Genomic DNA, 27,690 nt, shown 5'->3' on the forward strand with positions numbered 1-27,690 from the left:
GTAGGGGTGGCCTCTGGGGTGAGGATGGTGGTGGGTACCGTGTCCACCCCTCCCTTGCAGCCCCCTACCCAGCCCTTAACCCACGTCCTGTCTGTGGATGCGCCTGTTCTGGACATTTCCCGTAAGTGGAATCCCACACTGTGTGGCCTTGTGTGTCCGGCTTCTCTCATGAGCCCCGTGTGTTCAAGGTCCATCCACGTTGTGGCGAGTATCAGCGCCTCCTTTTCATGACTGAAAGACACTCTTGTGTGTGGACGGGCCACACTGTGTTCATCCGTTCGTGTAGGTATGGCCACTTGGTTGTTTCCACCTTTTGGCTGTTGTGAATCGTGCTGCTGTGGCCTTCTGGGTACAGGTTTTGTGTGGACACAAGTCTTCATTTCTCCTAGGTGGACACCTAGGAGCAGAATTGCTGGCTCTGTGTTTAGTCCCTTGAGGAACTTCTGCCTTCCAAGCACCCACCCCACTTTACACTCCCACCCACTACGTGTTTCGTCTGCCCTAAGCCCGGTGGCGGCCTTGTCACATGGCCACATCGCTCCCCTCCCCGTACTCCCAGGTCGAGGTCTGAATGCTCTGTTTGGTCAGAGAAGCCTGGCGTCTCCAAGGCACAGTCCCCCTCCTGCCCCTCGTGTCTTGACCCCCCAGGTCTTAGCCCCCAGCCAGGTTTGGAGCTCTCCCCACAAGTGACAAACCTCTTTCTCTGAAGGAAAGTGATGGCTGGACAAAAGGTGAGGATAAAATATATGGTGATAGAAGGAGAACTGACTCTGGGTGGTGAACACACAATGGGATTTATAGATGATGTAATACAGAATTGTACACCTGAAATCTATGTAATTTTACTAACAATTGTTACCCCAATAAATTAAAAAAAAAAAAAAAGGTGAGGACACAGTGCCCAAGCCTCGTGGGGCTGCCACTCAGAACGCGTTCCATGGGGTGTTTGTGGACACAGCTGACCCTGGGTCCTGGGATGGGCCTCCGGGCTCTGGAGAGGGTGGGGCAGCCATGCAGGGCAGAGGGATGCACGAGGGGCAAGCGCAGGGCCGGGCCCGCTGCTGGTGGTGTCTCTCGGGCACAGCACACCCTGAGGACGGTCCAGGGGGCCCTGGGAGCCACTTGGTGCCCCTCATGGTCATCAGGCCGTGGGCTCTGGATGGTGCTTTCCAACAGAGCAGCTAGGCTCCACGGTCACAGCCGAGAAGTACCCGGTGTGAGACGGGGTTGTCCAAAGAGGGGAGCCGTGGCAGGGAGGGGTGCAGATGGGGTTTATGGGGTGGAAGGGTCTCAGGCAGGGACATGTCCCAAGCACTCACTGTAGAGAAGGGATGAGAGCGAGCCAGCCAGCACCCCTGCTCAGCTCCAGGAGCTTTCTGTGTTGTGTAGAGGTGGTTCCTGCCTGCCTCCTGTCCCAGGTATTGGGGGCAGAACTCCCTCGAGGGGTGTTCCCGAATCAAGGTGCTTCCTGGGGCCTTGAGGAAGGCAGCTCTTAGTTAAGTGACCACTGAGTTGCAGAGGCCCCAGGCTCTGTGGAGGGCCCGACCAACCCATTCTCCAGATGAGCAAGTGGAGGCCCGAGGAGCTACAGTGCCCTGAGCTGCCCAGTTACCCAGCCATTAGAATCTCTGACCCTGTCTGCCTGACCCCAGAATCTTTATAAGGACTGGCCAAGACCCCAATCACAAAATAGTCATGCTCTCCTCACAGGTGACCCCAGGGCCTCCCACTTTCATCCTCTAAGCCTGTCTCCCTGGTCCTGGCCTTTGGGAGCCTGGAGGGCACAGGCAGGAGGAGGTGGCTGGCACTTCCGACGGTCCAGGCCTCTGGGGGCTGTGGGAAGTGGCGTCCCGCCAGCAGGCACCAGCCCAAAAGCTGCAGCAGACTGGCAGGCGGAGGCTGCAGTGGAGTAGGGCTGAGGGACGAGGGGTGAAGGCGCTCCCCCCACCTCTCGGGATTGCACAAGCTGCCCCATGCAACTGTGATTACTGGAAGTCCGGAGGATTTCTTCATTCAGGGCTTGGCTGGGAGTGGCGGCCGCCTCCCCTTCCTGCCTCCCTGGGTGATTAATGTCCCTGGACGAACATGCTGGCCAGCCAGCTGTCCCTACTCACAGTCGTGAGAGATGGGGTCTAGGGTAGGGCGGCTTGATCAGAGACCACAGGGCAGATGGAAGTCGTGGGGGGTTGGAGTCGGCGGGCCCTGTGACTACAGGCACTTTTCCGAGCGGGGTCTGCGCTGTGTGTTCTTTCCCTGAACCAGGTCAGGGGGCTCTTCCTAGCTTAGTTTGGGCTTGACCCCTTCAGAGCGACTCTGGCAAGCCTCTCCTGGCCGCACAGGGGCAGGACTGGCCCATGACCCCAATGGGCGCCCCCAGCTTGGAGGTGCTGGCCAGTTGGACTCTGTCTCCCAACCAGATGCGCTGGTCACAAAGCCAGGTGTCCTCACCCCTGCTACTCACACCAGGGGTTCCAGAGCTCATTGCTCTCTTTGTGTCAGGAGCAGGGGGGGGGCCCCCGGGGGGGCACGTTATTCTTTATTTTGTGGGCGAGGCCGCCTGAGATACTGCTGTAAGCAGCAGGAGGGAAATGAGGCGGGGGTGGCTGACCACACTGAGGGGCTGCCCTCATCTCACAGGTCCAGGCCCAGTGTCCGCTGGGAGGTATGGCTCAGCACTGAGGGGGCTCATACGGGCTTGGACCGTGGAGGCAGGGTGAGGGTGCTGGCCTGGAGGCCGAGGGCTCCCCCTTCCTCAGCACAGCCCTGGGAAGATGCTAGGAAATGAGAGGTCCCTAGACAGCACTGTGGTGTGGGGGGGGCCTCAGCTCACGCCCCCCCATTGAAGTGGGGCATTCAGGGTTGGAGTGGGTGTGAGGTGTGGCCCCTGGGGTCCTCCCAGCTGAGACAGAGCCTGGGGGGAGTGCCCTGACTTCACTCCCTCTGTGCAAGCCCTGCCGCTGCCCTTCGCTCACTGTCTCTTGTCCCCAAGGAGGGGTTCTTCGCTCGTTGGGGTCAGTGTGACTTCAGGACCTTCCGTGTCTCTCCTCAGGTCATGATGCCCCCACCTCGGAGCAAGAAGCCCAGATAGACGCCCCCACGGCCCGGCTCAGGGAGCCCCCAATGCTGGCAGTGGGGCCTGCCATGGACGGGGAGTTCCCACCGCACGAGGCCCCGCCGGCCGGCAGTGTCCTGTACAGCCCGCCGCCCCTGCAGAGCCCGCTGTGTGGGTCCAGCGTCCAGGTGAGTCCAGTCCACAGCCTTGGCCTTGGGGTGGGACGCTGCCCGCAGTGTGCCTGCGCCACCGAATTCCTCAAATGGGAGCCATAGGTTTCTTTTACAAAGGCCACGACTGGCCCTCGGAGAGCTGCCTTGGCCTGGCTGCCACCTTCACCTGTGGGACTTTGAGGGCTGGGACCCCTGTGACGGGTCATGGTCATTTATTTTCCTTCAATGCTTTTTTCTTTGTAATTTAATAGATTTTATTTCTTAAGTAGTTTTGGATTTGTAGGAAAAGGACATAGCGAGTTCTCATATGCCCCTACCCCCACTTTCCCGTTACCAACATCTTGTGTTACTGAGTGAGCGACATTGTTACAGTAGATGGACCAACGTGGATATGTTGTTATTGGCTAAAGTCCACAGTGGACAGCAGGCCTCTGTCTTGGGGTTGGATGGTCTGTGGGTTTGGACAAAGGTACAGTGACACAGATCCACCATCACAGTCATCAGAGTAGTGTCACTGCCCCAAAACCCTCTGTGCTCCCCACTACTCCTCCCCCAGCCCCGGCACCCACGGCTCCTTTTCTTATGTCCGCAGTTTTGCCTTTTCCAGAATGTCCTGTGGTTGGAACCATACAGTGAGTAGCCTTTCAGACTGGCTCCCTTCACAGTAATAAGCACTTACGGCTCTGCCATGTCTTCTTGTGGCTCGATCGCCCGTTCCCTTTAGTGCTGAGTAACCTTCCATCGTCCAATGGACCACAGTGTGTTTGTGCACCACCCTGGAGGGCATCTCGGTGGCGCCCAGGTTTTGACAATTGTAATAAGTCACATGTAACAAAACCACCACAAGTGCCAGCTGGCCCCTCATGTCACAGGCAAAAGAGGCCCTACGAAGAGAACGGTCCAGATGCTCCAGTGACTCAGGCCTGGTGCCTCCTTTCCTGGACAAAAGTGAGCTCTTCTACTGTAGAAAGAAAAACTGTGTTTCTTGGTGGGGAGACCGGAACTGCAGGGGTAGGGGGGACAGGGGAGAACAGGTGGGGTACTGGGCGCCAGGGAGCAGCCTGGGAGCGTCAGGGACGGGGGGGAAGGCGGGCTGGGCTGAGGGAACAAGCATCAAGCTCAGGGTGCTGAGGAGCCAGGAAATGCGCCACCGGGTCAGGGTCGAGCGCCCGGAACCACTGGGAGCCCCCGGCCCATGAGCAGCAGTCAGAGCGGGCTGGGAGGGCACGGACCCTGAGTCCCTCCATGCCTACTGTGATGGCATGGAATCCCAGCTTCCTGGGTCAGCCTCAAACACGGGGGGTGGGGGGGGACCACAGAGAATCAGGACTGCGATAACACCTGTGACTCAAGGCTGGCTGACGTCCAGCGCCTCCAGCCAGGGTCCAGGCACTGCCGCGAGCCAGTCCAGCCTCCTTTCCCCTTCCTGGTGAAGCTGTGTCCACATGTCTCCTGCCTCTTTCTAAGCCTCTGCTTACGGCTGCCACCCTCCCGTCCCCTTGTGGTCCCCACTGCCATCCCTGCATGGCAGTGTGTTTTTTTTCTGGGGTCCCATTACAACTGTTTCACAGGCTCAAAGCGCGCTTGCTGTTCTGTAATGAACAGGATTCCTCCTCAGCAACCCATAATGTGCCTAATTATTTCCCTAGTGTTGGGCTCTTGGGGCGGCTCCAGTGTTCCGCTGCTATAAATAGCACGCTGTTCTTTCCTCACTGGGCTTTCCTCCCTCTCATGGACTCGTCATCCCTGGGCTGTTTCTGGAATATAATTCCTGGGTCAGAACCCACCGGCGGGTGGCAGAGGATGGAGCCGTTCCGCAGGAAATGTGCTCCTGCCACGTTCCCTTTATGGTGACCTAGGAAGCCGGCCAAGGGCCAGGATGTGAGCTCTGCCTGGATAGCCCGTGGGGACCCCAGGGGCTCAGAAACTGGAATCACAGAGGGATATTGGGCCATAATAGGGACCCTGGTGCAAGGGAGCTGCCGGTCAAGCCCTGGCTTTGGCTCTGGGCAGTCGGAGCCTGGCAGAGCGGGCTCCATGGTGCTGACTGAGGCTGGGCTGCCCCTCCCCAAGCCATGTACCCAGCTTGTTCCTCTTGAGCGACCAGTTGTGAAGGTTGCCCCTCCGGCCACACCAGGTCTGGCCCAGGAGCAACCGGCAGACTCTGTAGCCCTTTCAGGCTGTGGGTACGTGTGGGCTGGTGTGGATGGCACACTCTTTACCTCTCCTGTGTCCTGGCGGGTGGAACTGAGCTCAGGAGGAGGCGCCAGGGAGCGGGCAGGAGTGCAGCTGGCCTCAGGACTTTTGGTGTCACTAAAGTAGCCAGATTTAGCAAATAAAAACACAGCCGTCCAGTGAAATTTAAGTTTCACATATACACAAATAATTTTGTAGTATGTGTATCTTCTGCAATACTTACAGTGAAAATTATTTGTTGTTTATCAGAAATTCCAATTTCACTAGATGCCTTGTATTTTATTTGCTGCCCTAGCAGGAGTGTCATCTTCCTACATCAGCTTACAGGTAGCCTTGGCAGCTACCGGCTAATGAGCCAGGGCCTGCCCCTCTCCAGGAGAGGGCCAGCCTTTCTCTAGGTGGAGAATCCCCAGGCAGGCTCTGATTGGCTGGCCAGTCATGTGTCCATCTCTGGGGCCAGTCACATCCCAGGGGCCTGCCCTCTGAAGGCAGAGCCACACCCTCTGGCTTCAAGTAGAAAACCTCCAGGAAGCCTCTGATTGATGGTGTGGTGCTGCAGTACCTCTGTGGGTGGGACTGGGGTGTCCTTGACTGGCCACCTCCCAGTCCTTGATTAGAGCCACGTGCTGGGGGAGGATGTTGGAGTGCTGGCTCGACAAAGCCACAAGTGACCCCCACCATCCTGCCTCTCCAACTGAGTCCTTGAGGACCTGGGGATCCCCTGGCCTGGGAGCTCCATGAAGGCTCCCCCAGGCCTGATCTAGGTACAGGTGGAGAATGTCAGGTGACTGAAGGACCTCCTCACCCCAGAGCCCCCTCTTGTGGGCCCACAGTGCAAGTACTCACCCTCTGGATCCCCCTGGCCCGAGGTGCTATCACATGCCCCCAAGACCATTTATGCTAATTCACCCAACTGAAGCCGAGCACAGTTTGGAGTCAGAATGTTCTGGAAGTGCCCGTGGCCTTGGGAAGTTCACATCCTTCTCTGGAGCTGGATTTCTCTTCTGAAATGGGGCTGGAGCATAGAAGTAATCCTGGACCAGGGCCCTGTGGAGACCCCATCCTTCTCCCCAGGCCACAGGGGCACAGCTTCCTTCCAGAGGCTTCCACAGCAGATTCCTTGTAAAAGTATTCATGCTGCTGCTTTTATGCTGGGGAGAGGCCCTGTGCTTGTTTTTCCCTCCAACTATTTTGGTTTTTTATATTTTGCAGCCTGTGCAAAAACTGACGACAGGCATGGCCCCCCAGGGTCTCCACCAGTCGATAACATCTGGACATGTTTCTCTCTCCCCTTCTTGTGCACTGGTTCTCTGGAGCTGGATATCTGGAGGCTGGCAGGCCCTGTGAGGGGCAGGGGTGGGGCGCAGTGATGGGCAGTCGCTGCTGGCTCCTCCCCTCGGCACAGAGGGGTCGCAGGAGCATGACCAGTGAGGCTCCAGCTGGTGTAGGCTGGAGCATGTGTAGGCTGGTTCCTGGCCAGCTTTGGGTTAGGGTCTCAGAGAGGGAGGATGCAGCAGCCTGGGGAGTCACACCCAGTGGCCTGACTGAGGGCAGGATCTGCATGGGCTGGGTGGTGCGGGGTCGGGGGGTGTGCTGCCAGCCTCTGAGCTCCATTCCCAGACTCGCCGTCCAGCTGGGACAAGTGAGGACAGCGATTGTAGCCAGTAGGCCTCTCCCCAGGGATAGCTGGAGACCTCCCTGATGGGGTCCTGCTGGTGGGGCTGTGGCCTGTTTTAGGGGTGGGGACCCCTGCTGAGTGGGCCTGGTGTCAGGGTGGGGCATGCCACCCCCATTCTACAGAGGGGCTTGAGTGTCCACATTCTCACACCCCCAAGTTGGTGCTGTCAAATCCCAGTGCAGGCCCCTCGTGCCCCCACTGACTTCAGGCTCACCCTTTCAGCTAACCACTGGCATTCCCCAAAGTAGGTTCCCTGGAACCGTTGCCCGTGCTGTCACTCAGGCCAGACAAGGTTGGCTGATGCCAGGAGGCCCCTTGGCCCATGGGAGCTGGAGGAAGTATGGCCTCCAGACCTGCCTGGGAGGGGTTGGGCCGTGAGCGACTGGCTAATGCAGGGACCAAGCCATGGAGCCCCTGGCCTTGGCCTTCACCTCTGAGAAATCCCCTTTCCCCGGGCAGGGTGCACGTGTCCCTACAGGGACTCACACTTTCTTGATTTGCATTTGGTCCCATCCTCCACTTTGTAGAATGGGGGGTGGGAGGCCTCCAAGTAGGGTCCTGGGTCACCAGCACCTGGGTCCTTGAGAAATGCAGGTTCCTGGGCCCCAGGCCCGGGTGTTAGAACCTCTGGTGGCTGGCAGTCTGGGCTCCCCAGGCCGCTGGAATCACACCCACCTGTCCTTCCCCATCCCGTCCCATACCTTCATCTTCACTGCAAGCCCCTCGGTGGGTTCTCCCATATATGCGGGGAAACTGAGGCACAGAGCCGTTGAGTAACTCCCAGGTGACCCAGCTGCGAGCCAGAGGTGGGGCTCACACCTGGACAGTGGAGCCCCTGGCTCTGGACTGCTGGAACCCTCCCCTCCCCCCTCCCCTCTCCCCCTCCTCTCCCTGCCCACCCATCCCCTCCCCCCTCTGACTGCTTGCTCCATTGCAGAGCGCCGTGCTGCACTACCCGTGGTGGAATACCTTCCCGCCCACGCCCTATCCAGCCTTCTCCAGTGAAAGCCAGTAAGTGCCTCAGCCTGGGCTCCGAGCCAACCCCACCTCGTCCTGTGGCCACATCACCCTTGGGGACTTCACTTCACTTCCGGTTCTGCAGTCATGGGCTCAACAAAACTAGAGCTTGCAGCTGGGGGGGCTTTAGCATCCTGCTGAGGGGGCTATGGGCTCAGCCCTAGCCGCTCAGAGGCAGCTGAGATTGACCAGCTGTGATCTGTCTTAGTGAGAAGCTAGCAGGGTAAAGGACGGGTAGTGAGGACAGGGGCCAAGGAGGGCTCTCTTGCAGGGCTGACACTGGGTGAGGGGGCCCAGAAACTCTGGGGGTGGGGGCGGGGAGGCGAAAGGAGCCAGGAAGGTACCTTCCTACAGAGGGCAACAGGGAGCTGGATTTTGTAGGGTATATGGGAGTTTGTGGGGAGCAGGCTTGGAACCAGGCAAAGGAATGGCCTATGCACGGGGCCTGGAGACACGTGTAGCTGCAACCTCTTTTGTCCGCGGCACCATGTCCTGAGATCCGGGCCTGTGGTCCCCTCCTCCAAGCTGAGTTTCTGAGAGGTCAGAGTTCCTCGTGTGGGTGGTGACCTACATGTGGGTAGGAGAGCAGTGCCCCTGCCACACCCGACAGCTCGCCTTCTTCCCCATGTCCCTCCAGCCAGTTTATGAACTCCACCTCCTTCCTCCTGGACCAGCCCTGTGCGGACACCAGCTATGGCCACGCGGCTGCCACCCCCAGCTTCCTGCCAAAGAGCGACTTTCCTCAGGTAGGAGACTCCAGCCCCCAGGGCCCAGCGCCTGCCCGCACGCAGGACCCCGCTGTGTCCCAGGGTGGCACTGAGGACGTCGGCTGGCCCACAGATCGTGTGGAGACATGGCTTGTTCTGGGGAACTGTGGTTCCCCTCAGCCCGCCGGTCTGAATCTTGGCCCTGCCCATCCAATTTGTGGGAGGCCACTTCACTGCAGTGGAGAGTTGGGTTGGAGGTCATGTAAGGAAGGATGGGGGCCGTCCCCATGTCCGCATCTTTCCGCCTCACACCGGGGTGTGGTTGGTGGCGTTGCTTCTCGGAGCACCTGTTTCACTTTCCTCGCTCTCAGCAGCTCCTTCCTGGCACAGGCCCAAGCTTGCTCGGTCCAGAATCTTAGTGTCCCTGGGAGTGTCCCTAGTGTCCATGCCCTCGTGCCAGAGCGATGCCCATCAGTGAGGGTCTGTGTCCCCAAACCCAGGGGTCATTTGAAAACGTGACCCACACCAGTTGAAGGAAGAGAGAACGTGTGATCCGCTCTCGGGAGCCGTGGAGCGGCTCAGCCCACTGGGGTCAGGCGGGGCCCACCCCGTGGCCTCGCCCTCGGGGTTCCGGCGTTGTGCCCAGGTTTCCTCCTGGCATTCCTTGAAAACTGAATGCTGGCGCCTTCACTTTAATGCAGTTGCCAGGGGCCCCGGAGCCTCAGTGCTATGTTTGTTTCCCTCGGAAATTCCAAATACTCGGGCCAAGTGGGTTCCCTGCGGCGGGGTGCCTCAGTGCACAGTATGGGAACTATCCAGGTGGGACAGCTCCAAGCCCCATCAGGGGGTGAGGGGGTAGCAGGCTCTCAGCTCCCCTGCTGTGCTGTTCCCCTATGAAGTGGGGGCAGTGGGGTCCAGCAGGTAAAGGGCTGTGGAAGGACGTGGCCCAGAGCAGCCAGTTTAAACCCACTGAGCTGGCTTGGACCCAGAAAGGCCGTTCAGCCGGCTCACACCTGCTGGAGCCCAGCCATCCTCCGTGCCGGGGGCCACAGCGGGACCGGCAAAGTGCTAGACCAAGGGCTGTGTTCTGGGGTCACCAGTGTCCCCCCAAGTCCACACCCACCTGGATCCTCAGAATGGGGCCTCTTTGGAACTAGGCTCTTTGCCAGAGAGGCTAAACATGGAGGTGAGAGGGCCCCGGTTATCCCAACCAGCCCTAAATTCAGCGAGTCCCTAGAGAGACAGAAGAGGAGACACAGACATAGGACAAGGCATGTCACCACAGCGGCAGAGACTGGGCCTGTTGCCACAGCCAAGGACACCGAGAACTGGGAGAGGCGGGAAGGACCCTCCCCGGTAGCCTTGGGGAGTGAGGGGGTAACACTGTGTCCGGGGGCGTCTGCCTTCCAAAGCTGTGGGAGCACAGGTGTCTGCTGTTGAAGCCACCCCTCAGTGACCCTTTGTGGCCACCCAGGAAACAGTGGGGCTGGGTGTCGCAGAGATGGGAGTGCCGGGCTCGCCTGCCTCTTGGGAGCCCCACAGCTGCTGTCTGGGCCCCGAGTTTACCAGGGTGAGGGTGGCAGTGTGACAGAAATAAGAGGCCCCCGTGGATGTGGCCCGCCAGCCTTTCCAGACACATTTGCAGTTGCTTCCTCCAGCTTACAAGGACACCCTGGGACTCTGGTTTGGCAGCTGTCATCACCCAGCCCAGGGAGGCGCAGGTGTCCAGAGAAGAAGGCCCCGTGGTAGTCAGCCTCCCAGAGCACCCGGGCCGTGGACCCGAGACCCTCCCCTGTTTGCGTCATCTCTGCGTGTTGGTTCATCACGCAGGGCTAGTGGCCCCATGCCTGGCTCAGCTCCTTAGAGCTCTGATTAAGTTCCTTCTATGTGTCCCAGACACAACTCTACATCCAGACTTGTTATCTCATGACACTGTTTCCCCAACTGGGGCATCATGCACTGTCTGGATGGGGAAACTGAGGCACGGGGCCTGCAGAGTCCAGGGCCCACAGAAGCCTCCGGACCTCTGCAGCTACCCTCCAGGGGTCACTCTGTCTCTCTCACTGATGCGTATGGCTCCCACCACCTCCCCAGTTCTGCTAAGCATCACGTGGTTTCTCAGCCAAGAGCCCCTTGGGTACCTCTTGCAGCACCCGGAGTCCACGTATCCACCCACAGTTGTTTGAGTGCCTGCTGAACGCACAGTGGCCCACCCCCACCCTCCGGCCCCTTGCTGTGGCACCTTCGACCCAGATTTCCCCTTTAAAGTAGTAGAACCTTCCATTGAAATCTTACCCTGGTGCTGAGTGTGGGATTCGACATACGTGAGATGAGTTCACTCCAGGGTGGGTGTCCTGAGGCCCTGTCAGTCAGGCTCCAGTACTGCCCCTGGGACTCCTGGGCCTGCGGGCTGAGCCAGGAAGGAGTCCAAACAAAGTCTGGCACCCAAGGCCCTTCAAATCCCAGCCCCAGCCCACCGAGCCGACCACAGGCACCCTCGGCTCCCACCATGGTGTCCTTCTCAGGGGCAGCCCCAAAGATGTCCCCATGCTGGTCCCAGGACCTGCAGACATGTCTCCTCACATGGCAGAGGGCCTTTGCAGATGGGATTAAATCAAGGCCCTATGACGGGGATGACACTGGATTCCCTGGGGGCCCAGGAGCATCCCCTCTGAGGCACCCTTTCCTCTGTCATGGCCCCTGGAGGAGGCATAGGGCTGAGGGCTTCTCTGTGTCAGCTCCTGGTTGGGCCAAGTGCTCCCCAGACCCTTCTGTCACTTGGCTCATAAAACCCAGTTCATATAGTTTGTTTCAGGGCCCTGGACGTGGGATCTGGAAAAGCTCCACAGAAAGGATGTTCACGTTTCACTGAGTGGATGGGTCAGAGCACAGCCCCAAAGATGTCCCCATCCCAGTTCCGGGATCTACGGACATGTCACGTCTCGTGGCAGAGGGACTTTGCAGGTAGATTAAGTCAAGGTCCCTGAGAGGGGGATGACCCTGGATTACAGGGGGCACAGTAATCCAGGGTCATCACCGGGTCCTCATAAGAGGGAGGCAGGAGGCTCGGAGTCCGAGACATGGAAGAGGCTGCACTGCTGGCTGTGGCGATGGAGGAGGGGCCACGAGCCAGGGACGCGGTGCCTCTAGAAGCTGGAAACGGCCGGAAACGGTTCTCCCGGGGCCTCCGGAAGGACTGGCCCTGCCCGCACCTGGGTTTAGCCCTGAGAGGCCCGTATGGGACTCCTGACCTCCAGAATCATAAGGTAATAATTGTGTGTTATTTTAATCCAGGAAGTTCACAGTAATTTATTGCAGCAGTGAGAGGAACACTCTAGAAGTGTCCCCTACTATTGTATGAATTAGGAGGAATTGTAGTGGAGAATGCAGAGCTGGCCTGGGGACAAGGAGTGAATATAAATCCGTAGGTCTCAACATAACCTTCTTGTAACTGAACTTGAGCCCCGAGTTTCCTGGCAGCCAAAGCAAAAAGAGAAAGGAGATGAGCTGTGTGACTCCTGTTACCTGCAAGGAGGAAGCGTCTCCTGATTTCCCTTTGGGACACAGAGCAGTTCCTGGGGTCAGCATCCTGCCTCCACTTCCCAGGCACTGTGTGGGGACCTGTGGTTCTCCGGCCTCTGATTGTTGGTCTTGGCCCCGGCTTTGCTGTCTGAGATCTTTGCTCCTTCTCTTGCTTCTTGGGCTGAACCCTGGAACTCCAGGGGTACTGGGTCCCTCCTCCCTTGAGTCTGCACATGAGCTATCCCAGGCCCAAGACCATTGGAGACATTGGCCACGCCTGTGTGTGGGGCTCCCAGTTCATAGATCCTGGGGTGTCTCTAGCCGGCGCAGACTCTGCTCTGCAGAGGCAGCTGTGCTGGGTGTGGCCCCCATCACCCTGCCCGGCCCTGAGCCTGGGACCTGGGTTCCAATGGGGAGGGGGGCACGTGTACCCAGGGTTATCTGAAAATTCAAACTCCGACATGCATTTCTGTATGTTTGAAGATTTTCACGACGAAATGAATTTTAAAATGTTGTAGATTGACAGAAAAGTTGCAAAAATAGTACCAAGAATTCCCAGCCACCCTCACTCATTTGCCCGGCTTCCCACATGTCATTGTCCTGCGTGACCTCGACCCATGTGTCACAGGGCAGAAATGAGCCTTGTGTAACGCTGGTGACAGACCAAGTGCCAGGTGGGCACGGACACCTCTGAAGGACACCAGTCACCTGTGGAAGGGCCCTCAGTGCCAATTTGCTGGGGCCTCACACTGAGGCGGGGCTGTGCACTCGGAACAGGGAGTCCCACACACAGGACACCTGTCCTCCTGTCCATGCGTCTCATTGCCGATGATGTTGGTCTTGACCCTTGGTTGGGGTGGCGTCCGCCAGGTCCCTCCACTGCCCATCCCATTGTCAAGCTGCCACTTGTCCCTCTACTCCTGGGAGAGACAAGGCCATGTAGAAAGGCCGTGTCCTGGCCCCTCAAGGTGGGGGCGGGGATGGACATTTCATCCGCTGGTGGGTGTCGGCTGCCACGATGGTGACTGTGGCGTCTGGCAGAGATTATTGTCCTCACTGGTCTACTGATCAGCTGGTGTTCTACAGGGAGAGCTGTCCCTACCCCTGACCTATCCGGTCATTTTCTGTATCAGCTCCTGGGCTATAAGCAGGTGCTGTGGTGTTGGCCACCGGGAGTGTCTGCTCGGGATTTCCTGTGTCTCTCTGTCACCATTTGGACCACTTCCTCCCTTGCAACCACTTGAGCTGGCCCAGGCTCACTCCCTGTCTTCCTTACCGTGGCCCTTGGGTCACCCGGCCCTGATGGTCAGCCTCTTTGTCCTTCAGACTCCGCTTGGCACTGGTTCGTTCAGGCTCCATGTCCTAGGTGGGCGACCTGAACAGCTCAAGGAGCCTCATGGAGGGTCTCCCACACGCGGTGTGCCAAACATTGGGGGTGTATGGACATGCGGCTTTTCTTCTGTCCTTTATTTTTAAATTGAGATAGGATTTGCATATCGTATGATTCAGTGGTGTTTTTTTTTTAAGTTATGTAGCAATGGCATTTTGTCATTTTTTTTTATGTGTAATTTTAAAAAAAATTTTATTGGGGAATATTGGGGAACAGTGTGTTTCTCCAGGGCCCGTCAACTCCAAGTTGTTGTCCTTCAGTCTAGTTGTGGAGGGTGCAGCTCAGCTCCAAGTCCAGTCACCGTTTTCAATCTTTAGTTGCAGGGGGCGCAGCCCACCATCCCATGCGGGAATTGAACCGCAGCCTTGTTGTTTGAGAGACCGCGCTCTAACCAACTGAGCCATCCGGCCCCCCCACAATTCAGTGGCTTTTAGTAAATTCAAAGTTGTGTCATCATCATCTCTATCTTCTATCAGAATGTTCACCACCCCAAAAGAAGCCCCGTCCCCGTCAACAGTCACCCCCACTCCCCTCCCCAGCCCCTGACAACCCCTGACTCACGTCCTGTCTGTGGACGCGCCTGTTCTGGACGTTTCACATAAATGGAATCTCACTGTGTGTCCGGCTTCTCTCATGAGCACCGTGTGTTCAAGGTCCATCCACGTTGTGGCGAGTGTCAGCGCCTCCCTCCTTTTCATGGCCGAGTGACTTCATTGTGTGGACAGGACACATTGTTTGTCTGTTTATCTGTGGGTGGTTGTGTCCACCTGCTGGCCATTGTGAATTGTGCTGTGGACATTGTGTGTAGTCCTTTGTGTGGACGTATGCTCCAAACATGGGTGAATCTGATTTGAGGGGGATATTTGGGGACATGCAGGGTCAGGGTGGGGATGAGGGACTCAGCATTCTAGACCCCCTGACGCCTCCTCCCAAGGCCACCTGGACCCCTAAAATCTTGGCCAGGCTCCAGGGAGGGCTCTTTCCCACGTGCTGACCCGCCCACACAGTCAGCGTGGCAGCATCCACCCTGAGGGTCCCTCCAAGCATCTCAGGTGGGTCCCACATCCAGCCAGTGAGGATGCTCTGTCTGCCAGCCCAGGGCTTCTGGGAAGCGAGGATGAGGTCGTGGCTCAGAAAAGTGCTTTGCAAACTCTTGGCAGCTCCCTGCTCACGAGGGGCAGGCAGCATCGACCGCACGTGCGGCAAATGGATTTCACTGGGTCAGAGGGCTGAGCCTGCCTGCCAGCGGGTTCCCAGCAGTTACCGGCATCGGCCAGAAGGAAACAGGAGCGCGGGGTGTCTTCTCACAGGAGTCCGTTGGTACACACTGTGCCAGGGCCAGGAACCCCTTTCTATGGTCTGCGCCGAGGGCCGTGGCCCTGTTCCCAGGGGGTCACCTTGTGGAAATTGAGGGGCTGGGCCCCAGCGGACAAGGAATGCCCCACAAACAGATTCTTAGGGGGACCCTGCAGAAGCCCCGGGTCCGACTGGCCTCTGCTGACTGCAGTGCTCGAAAGCAGTCGCGGCGGTGTGCTGCTGATGCAGCCAGCCCCCAACTACGGCCTGACGGGGCAAAGCTTTCGGGGGAGCTGTCTGAGCGTCCTGGGACCACCCCACCAAAGCACCACAAACCAGGTGCTTTAAAACCAGAAATGTACACTCTCATGGTTCTGGGGCCAAAAGTCCAAGATTAAGGTATCGGAATCCTGCTCCCGCCCAAGGCCCCAGGAGAGGGTCCTTCCTGCCTCTTCCAGCCTCGGGGGGCTGCCGTGTCCATGAACTTGGGGCCATAGTACCCCAGTCTCTGCCTCCATGGTTACTTAGCCTCTCCCTGTGCGTCTGCGTCCAAATATCCCTCTTATAAGGACACCAGTCATTGTATTAGGACCACCCCACTCCAGTGTGACCCCTTCGTAGCTAATTTCATCTGCAAAGACCCTATTTCCAAATAAGGCCCCGTTCACAGGTTAGGATTCGAACCTGTCATTTTGGGGGATGCAATTCAGCCCTCAACAGGAATGTTTTAGCAGCGAGGTGTGCCTGAGGGGGGACCTGCAGTACCCTCCCCACCCATCTGCCCAGTGAGCTCTGCCCACCCCCACCCTCAGTTTCCTTGGCTGTAACTAGGGACGGACAGGCCACCTGTGGCACAGGCCAGTGACACCTGAGACCTCAAGTGTATATGGAGAAACTGGCGGGGAAGGTAGGGAGGGCTAAGGGGTAATACCCCAAGAACTTAATGGGGGGAGGGGTTCTTGGGAAACCTGAGGCACCTGGGCCACACCTGCCTCTCTGCCTGGCCACATAAGAAAGGGTCAGCCTGAAGGCCAGAGAGGGTCCCACCAGCTGGGTAGCACAGCCAGACAGGGACCAATTGTGCTTGTGGGGCAAGATCCACTATCACCCCTGTCCTCGGGTGTGGCCCTGCCCACTTTCACACCCCAGTCACCCGTTTCACTCCACCGGGGCCTCTGCCCGGACCCTGACTCAGGCCCTCCATCCCCCATCCAGTCCAGTCGCAGACACACAGCCTGTGGCCACCAGGGTGGCAGGGCCATTGGCAGGACAGGCTGGAGTGGCCAAGGTGCCTAGTGGGTGACAACCTCTCCAGGCAGGGACCCCTCCTTGTCCTCGGACCCCCAGCTGTACCTGGTCTTCCCCATATCCTCAGGGTCACTTCTGCCCATTAACCAACCATCTGGTGACAAGATACTGGGGACAGAGTCAGAGTTTAGAAACTATGCTGGCAACTTAACAAATTTCATGTTGGTTAAACCTAGTAATAGTAAGTGTGTGTTTGTACTTGGGATGTTTTCTTTACACTTCAGTTTTCTATATATTTTAAGACCGAATTTACAAACTTTAAATTCACCTTTTAAAAATACATTCACAGGGTTTTGCACCCATCACCTCTATTTAATAACAACATTCCATCACCCCAAAAAGAAACCCTGTCCCCATCAGCAGTCACCCCCCACCCCCTCCCCCAGCCCCCAACAACCACGAACTCACGTCCCGTCTGTGGACGCGCCTGTTCTGGACGTTTCCCCGTAAGTGGAATCCCACACTGTGTGGCCTTGTGTGTCCGGCTTCTCTCATGAGCCCCGTGTGTTCAGGTCCATCCACGTTGTGGCGAGTGTCAGCGCCTCCCTCCTTTTCACGGCCGAGTGACACCCCATGTGTGTGGACAGGCCACGCTCGTCCATGGGTGGACACACAGGTTGTGTCCACCTTGTGGCCATTGTGAAGCGAGCTGCAGTGGATGTGCGTGTGCAGGTGTGTGTGTGGACGTGTTTTCATTTCTCTCGGTGGACACCTAGCAGGGGCGCTGCAGGGTCGTGTGGGGAGGGTGACCTCGGGGGAGGAACTGCTCAGTTAGGCAGAGGCGCCTGCTGCGTGTTCCCGTGTGTGCTGGAGGTTCCGATTTCTCTGCATTCTCGCCAGCACTGGTCACTTGTCGTCTGAGTGTAGCCGTCCCGTGGGTGTGCAAGTGTGTGTCACTGGTTGTGACCTGCAGTTCCCTGTTGCCTGGTGGTGTCAAGCGTCATTTCATGGGCTTCTTGCCATATATGTACACTTCCCTTCCTGCTCACAGTGGCTATGGCCTGGTGGCGTGTCCCACAGAGCTCACTCCATTGTTGGGGTTCTGTTGCCCCTTGGCTGTGGGGGAAAGACAGGGCAGGAGCTGTGAAGGTAGGCTTATGACTGCTCACCCTCCTCGAGCCAGTGGGTGGCCCGGGCCCTCCTTGGCCAGCTCCCTCCTCTGGGCCTATTTGGGGGATTTTAAAACACAGTGGTTCCCCACTGATCCTGCCAGCTCTGTGAGCCCCTGCCCACCAGCCCTGCCTGGTGCCTCCTCCATGCTATGTTGAGGGGGGCAGGGGCAGGTGGGAGGCAGGAAAGGGGCTTTGAGGCAGGCAGACCCCTTGGCAAGGCTGGAGGAGGAGGAGGAGCAGGGTGGGCCCCTGTGGCCAGGAGGTGCTCCGGGGGACCCAGCCCCAGGGCCTTTGCCTGTGCTAGGGCCCACCTGCAGTGCCCGGGAAGTGTTGAAGACGGCTCCAGCACAGCTGGTGAAGGCCCGTGGACCTGTGTGCAGGCTGAGGAGCTGGGGGCTGGGGATTGGGCCTGTGAGTGCGTGGGGAGGGTTGTGCAGAGACGTGGGATGGGCCTCAGTTTCCTTCCTGTGTCGTGGGGGCCTGTGCCCCTTAGAATACTACTGTGGGCACCTCAGGTGCAGCAGTGGGTCCCTACTAGGCCTACCAGTGAGGTGGGGGGCAGGTAGAACAGAACCCAGTGCACCAGTGGTCTGGGGAGACCGAGGCCAGGGCTGGGAGGGGCTATCTGGGTGTCTCAGCCTATGCCCCACCCACCCACCCCCCGCCGCGACCCCCCCATCCTATCTGAACCCTGAGCGCCCACAGAGGGGCCGGGCCATGGCTGATGGGTTCCTGGGGATAGGGTGCTCAGGGAAGGGGCGCCAGGAGCCCGCAGGGCAGGCGCGTTGTTGACAGCCGTCTGTGGCTGGATTCCGCCCCGTACAGTAATTGTCCGCGCTGCCAGGAATCGCCCTGACTTACCAGGCAGACATCATTTCCTGAAAGTCAGCGGCCTTAGGGGAAGTGGGCGCCGGTGGTGACTAAACCAACATGCAAATGCAGCTGGGCTGGGAGAAGGCCCGTCCGCGCCCAGCACCCGTGGTCATGAGGGAGCGCTCCCGCGCCTTCCAGGGGACCTGCCTGTGGCCACACCATGTCCCAGCTGCGGTTCTGGCTGCAGTTTGCAGCGCTCAACAAGGTAACTTGCTTGGCCCTGGGTGGGGGTGGGCCCGGCCCCCTCCCACCTTGCCGGCAGGTCGGGCCACCTGCGAACTGGGAGGGACATGAGGACCCCCGACCCTCTCCCCTCCTCCTCCCAGCCTCCCGGCAGCTTTGTTGGCAGCGGCAGCGACTCCCTGCAGGAGTTGCCTGAGCGAAAGTGGTGGGGACAGGGAACGCGGGGCTCAAGGGACAGTCAGGGAGGCGCCTCAAAATGAAAGTACTTGTGGGAGGTGGGAGGGGCTGTCTGCTCGCCTCCAGTCCCTGGCCGCACTGGGACGGCAGCCGTCAGTCATCAGGTTCCGCTGGCTGTTTGGGCTGGGCTGTGATTGGACAGGTAGGAGTGGGTCCAGTCCCTCCTCGGACCCCTGTGGACCCACGCGGCTGTCCCGCCCCAGTCCCATCTGAAGGGCATTTCTGGGGTTGGCTTCAGCCGGGAGGGGGTGCTGAGCCCCCCCAGGTCCCCAGGGGAGGCCCAGAACCAGGTCTGGGTGGGGTCCATCCAGTCCTATCCCACTGGGCTTGGGGGTGGTATGCTGTGCGGGCAGCTCTACCAGGTCCTGCCAGGTCCTCACCTGGTCCAGGGATCCCTGAAATGCTGCCGATACGGTGACCATGCACGCTCCTGGTCCCCCAGAACTGTTGGGGTGACCAGCCGGCTCCCTCCCCACTTGGGGGCTGCAATGGAAGGAGCAGTGTTGGGGTCTGGGGTCCTGGGAGCAGATGCTCCTGGTGGGGGCCCAGGAGGGCAGCTCTGGGTTCGGATGATCTTGGATGTCTGCTGGTGGTTGCCGGGAGTCAGCTCTCCACAGAGGCGGGCAGGTGGGTAGTCCACCAGGGAGGGGTCCTGTCTCACCCTCATCCAGCTGGCCACTCTGCACAGGGGATGGAGCTTGGGGGACTGCTGGGGGCCCCAATCCCCTGACCCCTGGTGACACACATGAGGCCCCTCCTCCCTTTGCCTGAGAATTGAGGGACCCCACTGGAGGCAGCTTCAATGGAGCTCCCACTTTTTAAATAAACTTTATTTTAGGACAGTTTTAGATGCACAGAATTACTGCGATGGTGCAGATCCCGTGTCCCCCGCCCCATCTCCCTGTTCATACTTTCGGCAGTGCGGTACCTTTGTCACAACTGACGAGCCAGGACTGAGACACCATTAATAACCAAAGTTCATATTTACTCGGATTTCCTCAGTTTCCCCTGATGGCTTCTCTCTGTCCCAGGTCCCCATCAGAATCCCACGTGGCACTCAGGCGTCACGTCCCCTTTGGCCCCTCCTATTGAGACGGGATCCGTTCCTCTCCTGCGTGGACGCTCTGAGCCGTCGTGTCCTGCAGGACGTCCCCACTCGGGGGTTTTAGGTGTTTTCCCCATGATTGCACTGAGGAACGTGCCCTGCTCGTCCGTGACGTCAGGGTCCCTGCTGTCCCATGGGTCCTCACGGCTGACGTTGCCCCCCGTCTCCTGGCCGGGGTGCTGGCCAGGCGTCCCCACTGGGAGTCCCTTCATCATCCACACTGCCCTCTCGGGAAGTGCTGTGGTGTGCAGCCCACAGGCATGGGGTGCCCCCTGCGCACCCGATTTTTACCAGGGCTGTTCCTCCTCCTCTGCCCCTACATCCTGCCCACTACTCGGGGACTGGATGGCCTTCAGGAAGCAAGGCCACCTGTCAGGGCCCCAGCAGCTGGTATCACTCTGACCAGGCTCGGGCAGGGCCCACCAGGAAGAGGATCCTCAGATGTGGCCTCAGAGGAGCTTCAGCAGAGACACGTGGCCACCTCTGTCTGCATCCAGACCCCATCCTGGCCAGCCTACCACGGTCTCTGCCCCTGTCACAGGGACCGGGGGCCCAGCTTTTGCAGCCTGTCATCTGCCAGGCTCGTGCTGGACCACCTCTGACCCCAGCTGCCAGGGGATGGCAGGGCCCAGTGGAGGTCCCAGTGGGCAAAGGGCAGGTCTCAGGTCTGCTGGGCCAGACCTGCCCACGGCCACCTCAGTTTTCCCCAAGGCAGCTGCTCTGGCCTATTGAGTTGCCAGGGTCTTGCACGAGGGGTCTGAATGCCCCACGAGCGTCAAGGTGTGCCCCCTCTCACTCCTGTTTCTGTCCTGGGGCTCCAGGCCTTTATACACTTATCCAGGTGGCCTGAGCTGGTCCCACCTCCTCCCCTGGACCTGCCCAGGCCGCAGGGTCCTAGGCTAGAGGTGGTGGGGGAGGCTGGGTCTGCCCGCCGAGGGTCCAGGCTGCTCTTAGCTAGGGGGCAAGGGTAAGAGCAGGCCTGGTGGTCTGAGCTCCCTCCTTGCTCACCTTGGGAACAAGCGACCACCTCCTGTGGCTCCCTGTGTACACCCATGGCCAGGGCTCCCCCGGGCAGGGGAGAGGCCCAACAAGGCCCCGGCCTCATATCAGCCGACTTGGCCGAGGGTTGTGTTTCTTGCATGTTCCCTGACCCCCGCTGGCGCCTGGACCACTCGTGTCCAGCCGATGGGCAGACTGAGGCTCCTGCGACCAGCTGTCCCCAGGGAGGCTGCTGGGTAGACTCCAGCACTATCTCTGCCCCACCCCTTTCCTTGGGGCCCTGCTATCCTTTTGGTGCAGTGGCGGAGCCTGTCTGGTCCTGGCCGCCCCGGAATAGGGATCTGATTCCAGCACCGATCACTGGGGCATGCGGCCGGCCTGGGCCTGTTCCCAGCTGTGGCCTCATGGGCACAACAGGTGGACTCCAGGCACAGGTGTCCCCTTCCTCCCTGGAGTCCGCTGACTGAGCCCCCCGGACCCAAGACCCCCCACTGGTCAGCCCATCTTCCTAATCTTCCCCACTGATTGGCAGGTCCCAGCTTGCCTGGCCTTGGCCCTCCAGTGCCCCTGACTGGCGGGGACTGTGTAAGTGGTGCACTGGGTCTGGGGCTCCAGGGGGGCAGCTCCCCTGGCCCCTCGGTGCGGCCTTGGTTGAACCCACTGGGCCTGCCTGCTCTGGGGAAAAAGCTCCCTGACTCGACTCTCCAAAAGGCTGAGGGCCAGACATCAGAATGACTGGGGCCCCTCCCAGTGGAGGCAGCCGAGGGGTGCTCCCTCGCCCCTGATCTGGTTCTGCACTCCCCCCAGCTCCCAGGTCCCTCTCTGTAAAATGGGCACTGACTGCCCTCTCCAGGTGGCAGGCACAGCAGGGGGGTGTGGTAAGGGGCTCGTTCCCACTGACTTAGGAGCTGGAGGGGCTGGTCCCCATGTATCTCCGTGTCCAGCTCAGGCCGGACACACGCAGGCACGTGGTACCTCTGACTAGCGGGGGAGGAGGGCCGCACAGACACCTCCGGTACTGTGCCTGAGTTTCTTTAAATTCAGTTTTATAAACTGTGTGTAACTTTTGTGCAGCAGGCTTCCCCCGAAGATGTGGGGTCTCTCAAGTCCTGACAACCCTGCACTGGCGTCACCTCCTCCACAGTGACGGGCCAGGGAGGGCACAGGGCTGCTATCACCCTCCCCCAGTGTCATGTCAGTGGGGTCCAGTGCACAGCCGCGGGGCCTGGCTTCTGTCTCGAGCGTTGTGTTTGCAGGGTTTGGCCACATTGTAGTGAGTGTCCGAGCCTCCTCCCTCCCATGGGGGAGCAGCGTCCACTGCGTGGCTGGCTCTTGCGCACCTGCTGTGTGGCTGCCCTGCTGCGCCCTCACCCACCTGTCTTCTAGGACTCCTCGTACCTTGACGACCTCTCCAACGCCTCCATCTTCTCCTCGTCCGTGGACTCCCTCTCGGACATTGCCGACACACCCGACTTCCTGCCAGCCGACAGCCTCAGCCAGGTGCCTACCATCTGGGATGTGAGCACTGGCCCCTCTGCCCACGACAAGGTCAGTGGCCCATTCACGGGCTGATCAGACACTGATGAGGCTTTTGGTCTAGGGCCTTCATGTTTCCTACATGGCTCAGAAAATGCAGGGTTTGCAGGGGAAGCTCCTACACTGGCCTCCTTGCCCCCTCTCAGCGTAAGTCCTGTCATGGCCGGGTACCCCCGTACACCCGCCTCCAATGGCTCGGTCTCCATGCCCTGCTCTGTGCTGGGCCTGCTAGACATGGATGGCACATGCCCACCTGGCCACCTTGAAGGTCCTCAGTGCCCACAGGCCCATAGGAAGGGTCTGTGACTGGACAGCAGACCAGACGGATGTGCAGGGCCCAGCTTGGGGCCCAGAGGTAGACAGGAAGTGTCCAGGCAGCTTGGTGAGGTTCCCTGCCCTTGGCAGACTTGGTGGATGGCCTAGGCCTGTCCCTATGTCTGGTGCAGAGGCCCAGTGGGACACTGGCATTGCCACGCCTCCCTGGGCCTTCTGCCTCTGCGGCTCCTAGCTCCTGGGAGGAGGGCGTGAGGGCAGCTGAAACCTGACGCCCGCTGGGAACCCTGACTCAGCCTTCCAGGAACCTGGCTGAGGCTGTTTGTTTTTGTTAATTCAAAAAATAAGGAGATGGACTTGAGTATGGGATTCTGACTTCCTTGTACTTCGCTTCCATTTTATTTTTTAAAAAACTTTTTTTTTTAAATTAAACACTTCACGAGTTTGTGGGTCATCCTTGCTCAGTGGCCGTGCTAATATTCTCTGTATCATTCCAATGTTAATGCAGCCGAAGGGAGCACTGGCCGTGTTCTGAACCTTTGGAAACAGCAGGAGTCATGAAAAGCAACTCGGTTATCACGTGACTGAATCCCCTGGTGACCCTTGTCCCCCTGAGACCGTAAATGACACTGTGCTCTGGGGCACCCAGCACTCAGGGCCATCAGTCTCATGATGGTGGGGGTCCATATGGAGCCAAAGAGGTGGAGGATGGCTACACGTTACTTTCAGGGTTTAAGAGCGAGCATGTTTTGGAATCGCCTAGAAGTGGGTTTGGACGCTGCCGTGCCCTCACTCACACAGCCACCCCTCCCAGCCTCAGTGTGGCCACCTGGACAATGTGTGTCCCCACTCCCTGGGGGTGGGGAGGTTGAAAGCCAGGGTGTGACTCGGCCCTAATGGGTTTGGATCTCCGGTGCCAGCCCATCCGTCTGCCCAGTCCTTAGGCTGGCCCGGGATGAGACTGGGGCCATCAGTCTCCCCAGGGTGGGACTGTGGTCTGGGACATCCACATGAGGGCGTTCCAGCCAGTTCACCCTGCAGAGGCCCCACCCCCACGGGCCACCTGTACACCAAGTGCTGGGAGCCAGCTAGGGAGAGATGAGGCGTGGCCACCACCATGCCAGGGTCACAGGGGTGAGTGGCCCAGTCCACAGGGCCCCAGGCCCCTCTGCTCGACCCCTAGGATGGTCCTGCTGGCTCTTGTCCCATCGCCATATATCCTACCACATTCCCTGAGTGCTCGTGCCTGACATACAGTAGGTCTCGGCCACCAGACCCCAGGAAGGCCTGTCTTCAGCCTGACCTCAAGGGGAGGGCTCTGTCCTTCACCAGAACCAGCTGGCAAGCAGCAGGAAGGAGGCAGGCAGCTGGGCGGAAGGAGGGGCACGAGGATGGCGTGGAGAGCCCCCGGTGGCCAAGCCGGTGGGCCCATTGAGGTGCTTCCTGTACCCAGCTGGCCTGCAGGCTCATGTCCACTCTCCCCTCCAGTTGTTCCTGCCCAGCGGGCCGTTTACAGGCCTTGAGGAGCCCGTTTCCTCCCTCCCCAGCACCCCACTTCTTGTCAGCTACCAGGTGAGCTGGGTCTCTTCCCCAGCCCTGCCCGCTGCCCTTCCTAGGATTGAGGAGGGCCATTCACACTCACACACCTGCTGTGTGTCAGACCCTGGGCTGGCTTAGAAGCTGGGTCTGCCCATTTTACAGATGGGGAAACTGAAGTCCCAGGAGGCACCATGTTGTAGGGATGGGGAGGAAAGGCAGGCCCTCTACCCTCTGCCCCCATCATTGGCTTGGCTGGTGGACCAGGTCCCTGCTCCTTGGGGGGAGGCTGGCTATGCTAGGTGGATGGACAGTCCCCACCCTGAGGACACCGGCCTTTAGTCTCAGACTCAGCCAGAGGAGGAGGACGAGGCGGAGGAGGATGAGGCTGAGGACCTGGGCCACACAGAGATCTACGCTGACTACGTGCCATCCAAGTGTGAGTGCATGGCCGCCCCTCCCCCTCGCATGCCCAGGACACCCCCAGCAGACCTCGGGGCTCCTGCTCCGTGGTCCCTGAAGCAGTGAAGGCCGCCCGGTAGGGGTGAAGGGGAGGGGCAGTCGTATCCAAACCTGGCACAAAACCACATAGCACAGAGGGTTCAGTGGAAAATAAGCCCACTTCCTACTGGCCCAGCGAGCGTTCCATGGGTCTGCCCCCCTATCCTACCTGCAAAGCAGTGATGGGTGCCCTCTCTCCATCCTGCGCTGCCCCTCACCCTTCTGGGAGCATCCCCACCCCCATGCTGGTCCCTAGCTGCTGACCCTGACACCCTGACCACGCCCCTCCAGCCAAGATTGGGATGCAGCACCCAGACCGTGTGGTGGAGACCAGCACATTGTCCAGCGTCCCGCCCCCGGACATCACCTACACCCTCGCCCTGCCTGCGTCTGACAGCGGGGTCCTGTCCGCCCTGCAGCTGGAGGCTATCACCTACGCCTGCCAGGTGACCCCAGGGTCTCCCAACTGACCCCCTCCCGCATGGGGGGTCTGAGTGCCCACCTGATCCCGTCCCAAGTGGGGGATCCTGACTGCTTCCTCCACACGCACAGCAACACGAGGTCCTGCTCCCCAGCGGGCAGCGCGCGGGCTTCCTCATCGGCGATGGTGCCGGCGTAGGCAAGGGGCGCACGGTGGCCGGCATAATCCTGGAGAACTACTTGCGGGGCCGCAAGAAGTCCCTGTGGTGAGCGTCCTTTTGCGCGCAGGGCGGGGGGTGGGGGTGGGGGGAGCGGGGCCTTGACCCCCGCCGGCCTTCACCGCCCCAGGTTCAGCGTCTCCAATGATCTCAAGTACGATGCGGAGCGCGACCTGCGGGACATCGACGCCCCCTGCATCGCAGTGCACGCGTTGAACAAGGTGGGTGCATCTCCCTGCCCATCGCCCAGTTTGGGGGTTCCCCTATGCCCCGGCACTCACACAGGCCTGCGCCTCTCCCCAGATCAAGTACGGCGACAACACTACCTCAGAGGGCGTCCTGTTCGCCACTTACTCCGCCCTGATCGGGGAAAGCCAGGCCGGTGGGCAGCACCGCACACGCATCCGGCAGATCCTCGAGTGGTGCGGGGCGGCCTTCGATGGCGTGGTATCCTGGCAGGACGAGGAGCGGGGCCGAAAGGGGCGGGGCCGAGGGGAGGGAGGTGGGGCTAGAAGAGAGGGGGCCAAGAGGAGGGACTGATCAGCCTTGAGTTGGGGGCCGAGCGGGCGCTGGAGGGATGCTGGAGGGATGCGGGGAGCCGGGGCTGCCTGGGATGGCACCAGTGCAGGAAGAGTTCCGGTCAGAGGACTGCTCCCGAGGCTCTCCCCCAGTGACCGCTGCCATCACCCCTCGCGGTGTGGCTCCACCTCCTGGCTCCATCCTACTGGACTATGATGGGACCGGCATCGCAGACTCCGAGAGCGGTGTTTGGTGGCAGGAAGGTGCCACCCAGGGGGAGGTGTGGGGCGCATAACGCCTCCTCCTGCCCACCCTGCAGGATTGGGGGGTTTCTCTCTCCCTCCTCTCTCAAAACTTGGACAACTTTTCTGCTCTGCAGCGGCGGCCCTGGGCTGGCCTGGTGCACGGATGGCCTTGGGGGAATCCTGCGGGTTGCCCGCCCTCCTGTGCGCTGTCTCCCCAGGTTGTCCCCCGTGTGCCATCTCACATCACTGTTCTCCCCGCTGGCCACTGTGCTTCATGTGGCTCTGTCCTGTCCTTATTTGACCATTCCCCCTCACGGGGACTTTCTGGGTGTTTCCAAGCCTCTGCATTAGCACAGCCTGGTGTGCCTCCTGTCACCCTTTCTCATTGTGTCCTCGGGGCCGTCCCCAGCAGTGGAGTAACTGACGCTCCTGGTCCCAGTCACAGAAAAGAAGGGAGACGTGGGCCCTGTGTGGACTTTCTAGTCACATGGAAAAGTGTACGGATTTACTGGTTAGACACCTGCTTTAGCGCAGAACACCTCCCGTGTGCAGAAAGAAGAAACGAGGTGACTGGTGCATCCTGGGCACCTGTGTGACACCTTGCACAGCCTGGGGGAAACGATAGTGCAAAAAAAAAAAACCAATTACTAACATTCGTCCCCAGGGCCTGCTTAATCAGCACCAGATGCCCATTTTCTCTGGGATTTCGTAAATCTTCTGTCAGTCCTTTGATACATATCACGTGTACACATGTATAGACACCCACTTTGTTTTTAAAATAGGCTCATTATAGGTATACTTGCCTATAATTTTTTTCTCTTAAAATGTTAAGAACTTTGTACATCTTCCAATTTGTTTCTTCAGGGTCACTTTTTTAACGGATCAGTGTAGATTTGTGCAGAATCATACAGAGAGACCCCAGCTCCCCATGGAATCAGTCATGGCCCACCCCTTCAGGGGCCTTCTTTTTTTCATGCTCATTTGTACCCATCTGTGTCAGTGCTGTCTGTAAGGTCTTTTTGAGACCATCACACGCCACATTTCCTTCAGTCACCTGGGGTCCTAGAGGCTATTTCCCACTCACCCTGGTGGCCTCACACACCCCAAGGCTCTCACCTGTAGTCATAAACTGCCCCCCAGGCTCCTTGCTGAGCTCCCCCAGCTAGGAAGTGGCAGGCTGGGGCAGCCACATCCCAGAACAGTCCTTAACCCATGCCTGCCCCAGATCGTGTTTGACGAGTGCCACAAAGCCAAGAATGCCAGCTCCACCAAGATGGGCAAGGCCGTGCTGGACCTACAGAACAAGCTGCCCCTGGCCAGGGTGGTCTACGCCAGTGCCACAGGTGAGGGGCAGTTGCCAGGGGCAGGGAGGGAGCCTGATCGCACGTGCTGTCGTCGATTAGCAATGTCTGTCCTGGTGCAGCCATGGAGGGCGTCCCATGTGCCATCTGTTGGCCTTGCCGGCCTGCACCTCTGGCCCTAAGAGGCACCCTGCAACCTGGCCCAAAGGCGGAGCTCTTCCCTCCAGGCCAGTGGTACCTTCCACAGCTTCTCAGGTGTCAACCACTGTCAGAGCCTCCCGTCTGCCAACTTT

General features: G+C 59.4%; 1 protein-coding gene and 1 pseudogene across 4 annotated transcripts in view; one reads left to right on the forward strand and one right to left on the reverse strand.

The window, feature by feature from the left end:
• Positions 1-27,690, forward strand: part of SBNO2 (strawberry notch homolog 2) — a 47,180-nt gene that overhangs the window by 10,099 nt on the left and 9,391 nt on the right. For 2 of the 4 annotated variants that reach the window (XM_033134146.1, XM_033134145.1), the window contains 11 exons: positions 3,050-3,240; positions 8,037-8,110; positions 8,754-8,862; positions 22,235-22,396; positions 24,146-24,229; positions 24,536-24,632; positions 24,986-25,140; positions 25,247-25,380; positions 25,463-25,553; positions 25,636-25,779; positions 27,322-27,439. In XM_033134146.1, coding sequence (XP_032990037.1) covers positions 3,121-3,240; positions 8,037-8,110; positions 8,754-8,862; positions 22,235-22,396; positions 24,146-24,229; positions 24,536-24,632; positions 24,986-25,140; positions 25,247-25,380; positions 25,463-25,553; positions 25,636-25,779; positions 27,322-27,439 — 1,288 coding nt within the window. In that variant the 5' untranslated portion in view covers positions 3,050-3,120. Of the gene's footprint in view, positions 1-3,049; positions 3,241-8,036; positions 8,111-8,753; positions 8,863-18,339; positions 18,530-22,234; positions 22,397-24,145; positions 24,230-24,535; positions 24,633-24,985; positions 25,141-25,246; positions 25,381-25,462; positions 25,554-25,635; positions 25,780-27,321; positions 27,440-27,690 lie in introns of those variants that run through there. The other 2 variants (XM_033134147.1, XM_033134148.1) reach the window with 2 other exon arrangements.
• On the reverse strand, positions 23,078-23,176 carry LOC117038603 (uncharacterized; annotated as a pseudogene).

This window comes from Rhinolophus ferrumequinum, chromosome 18, assembly GCF_004115265.2.
Source record: "Rhinolophus ferrumequinum isolate MPI-CBG mRhiFer1 chromosome 18, mRhiFer1_v1.p, whole genome shotgun sequence".
NCBI classification, from domain to species: Eukaryota; Metazoa; Chordata; class Mammalia; order Chiroptera; family Rhinolophidae; genus Rhinolophus; species Rhinolophus ferrumequinum.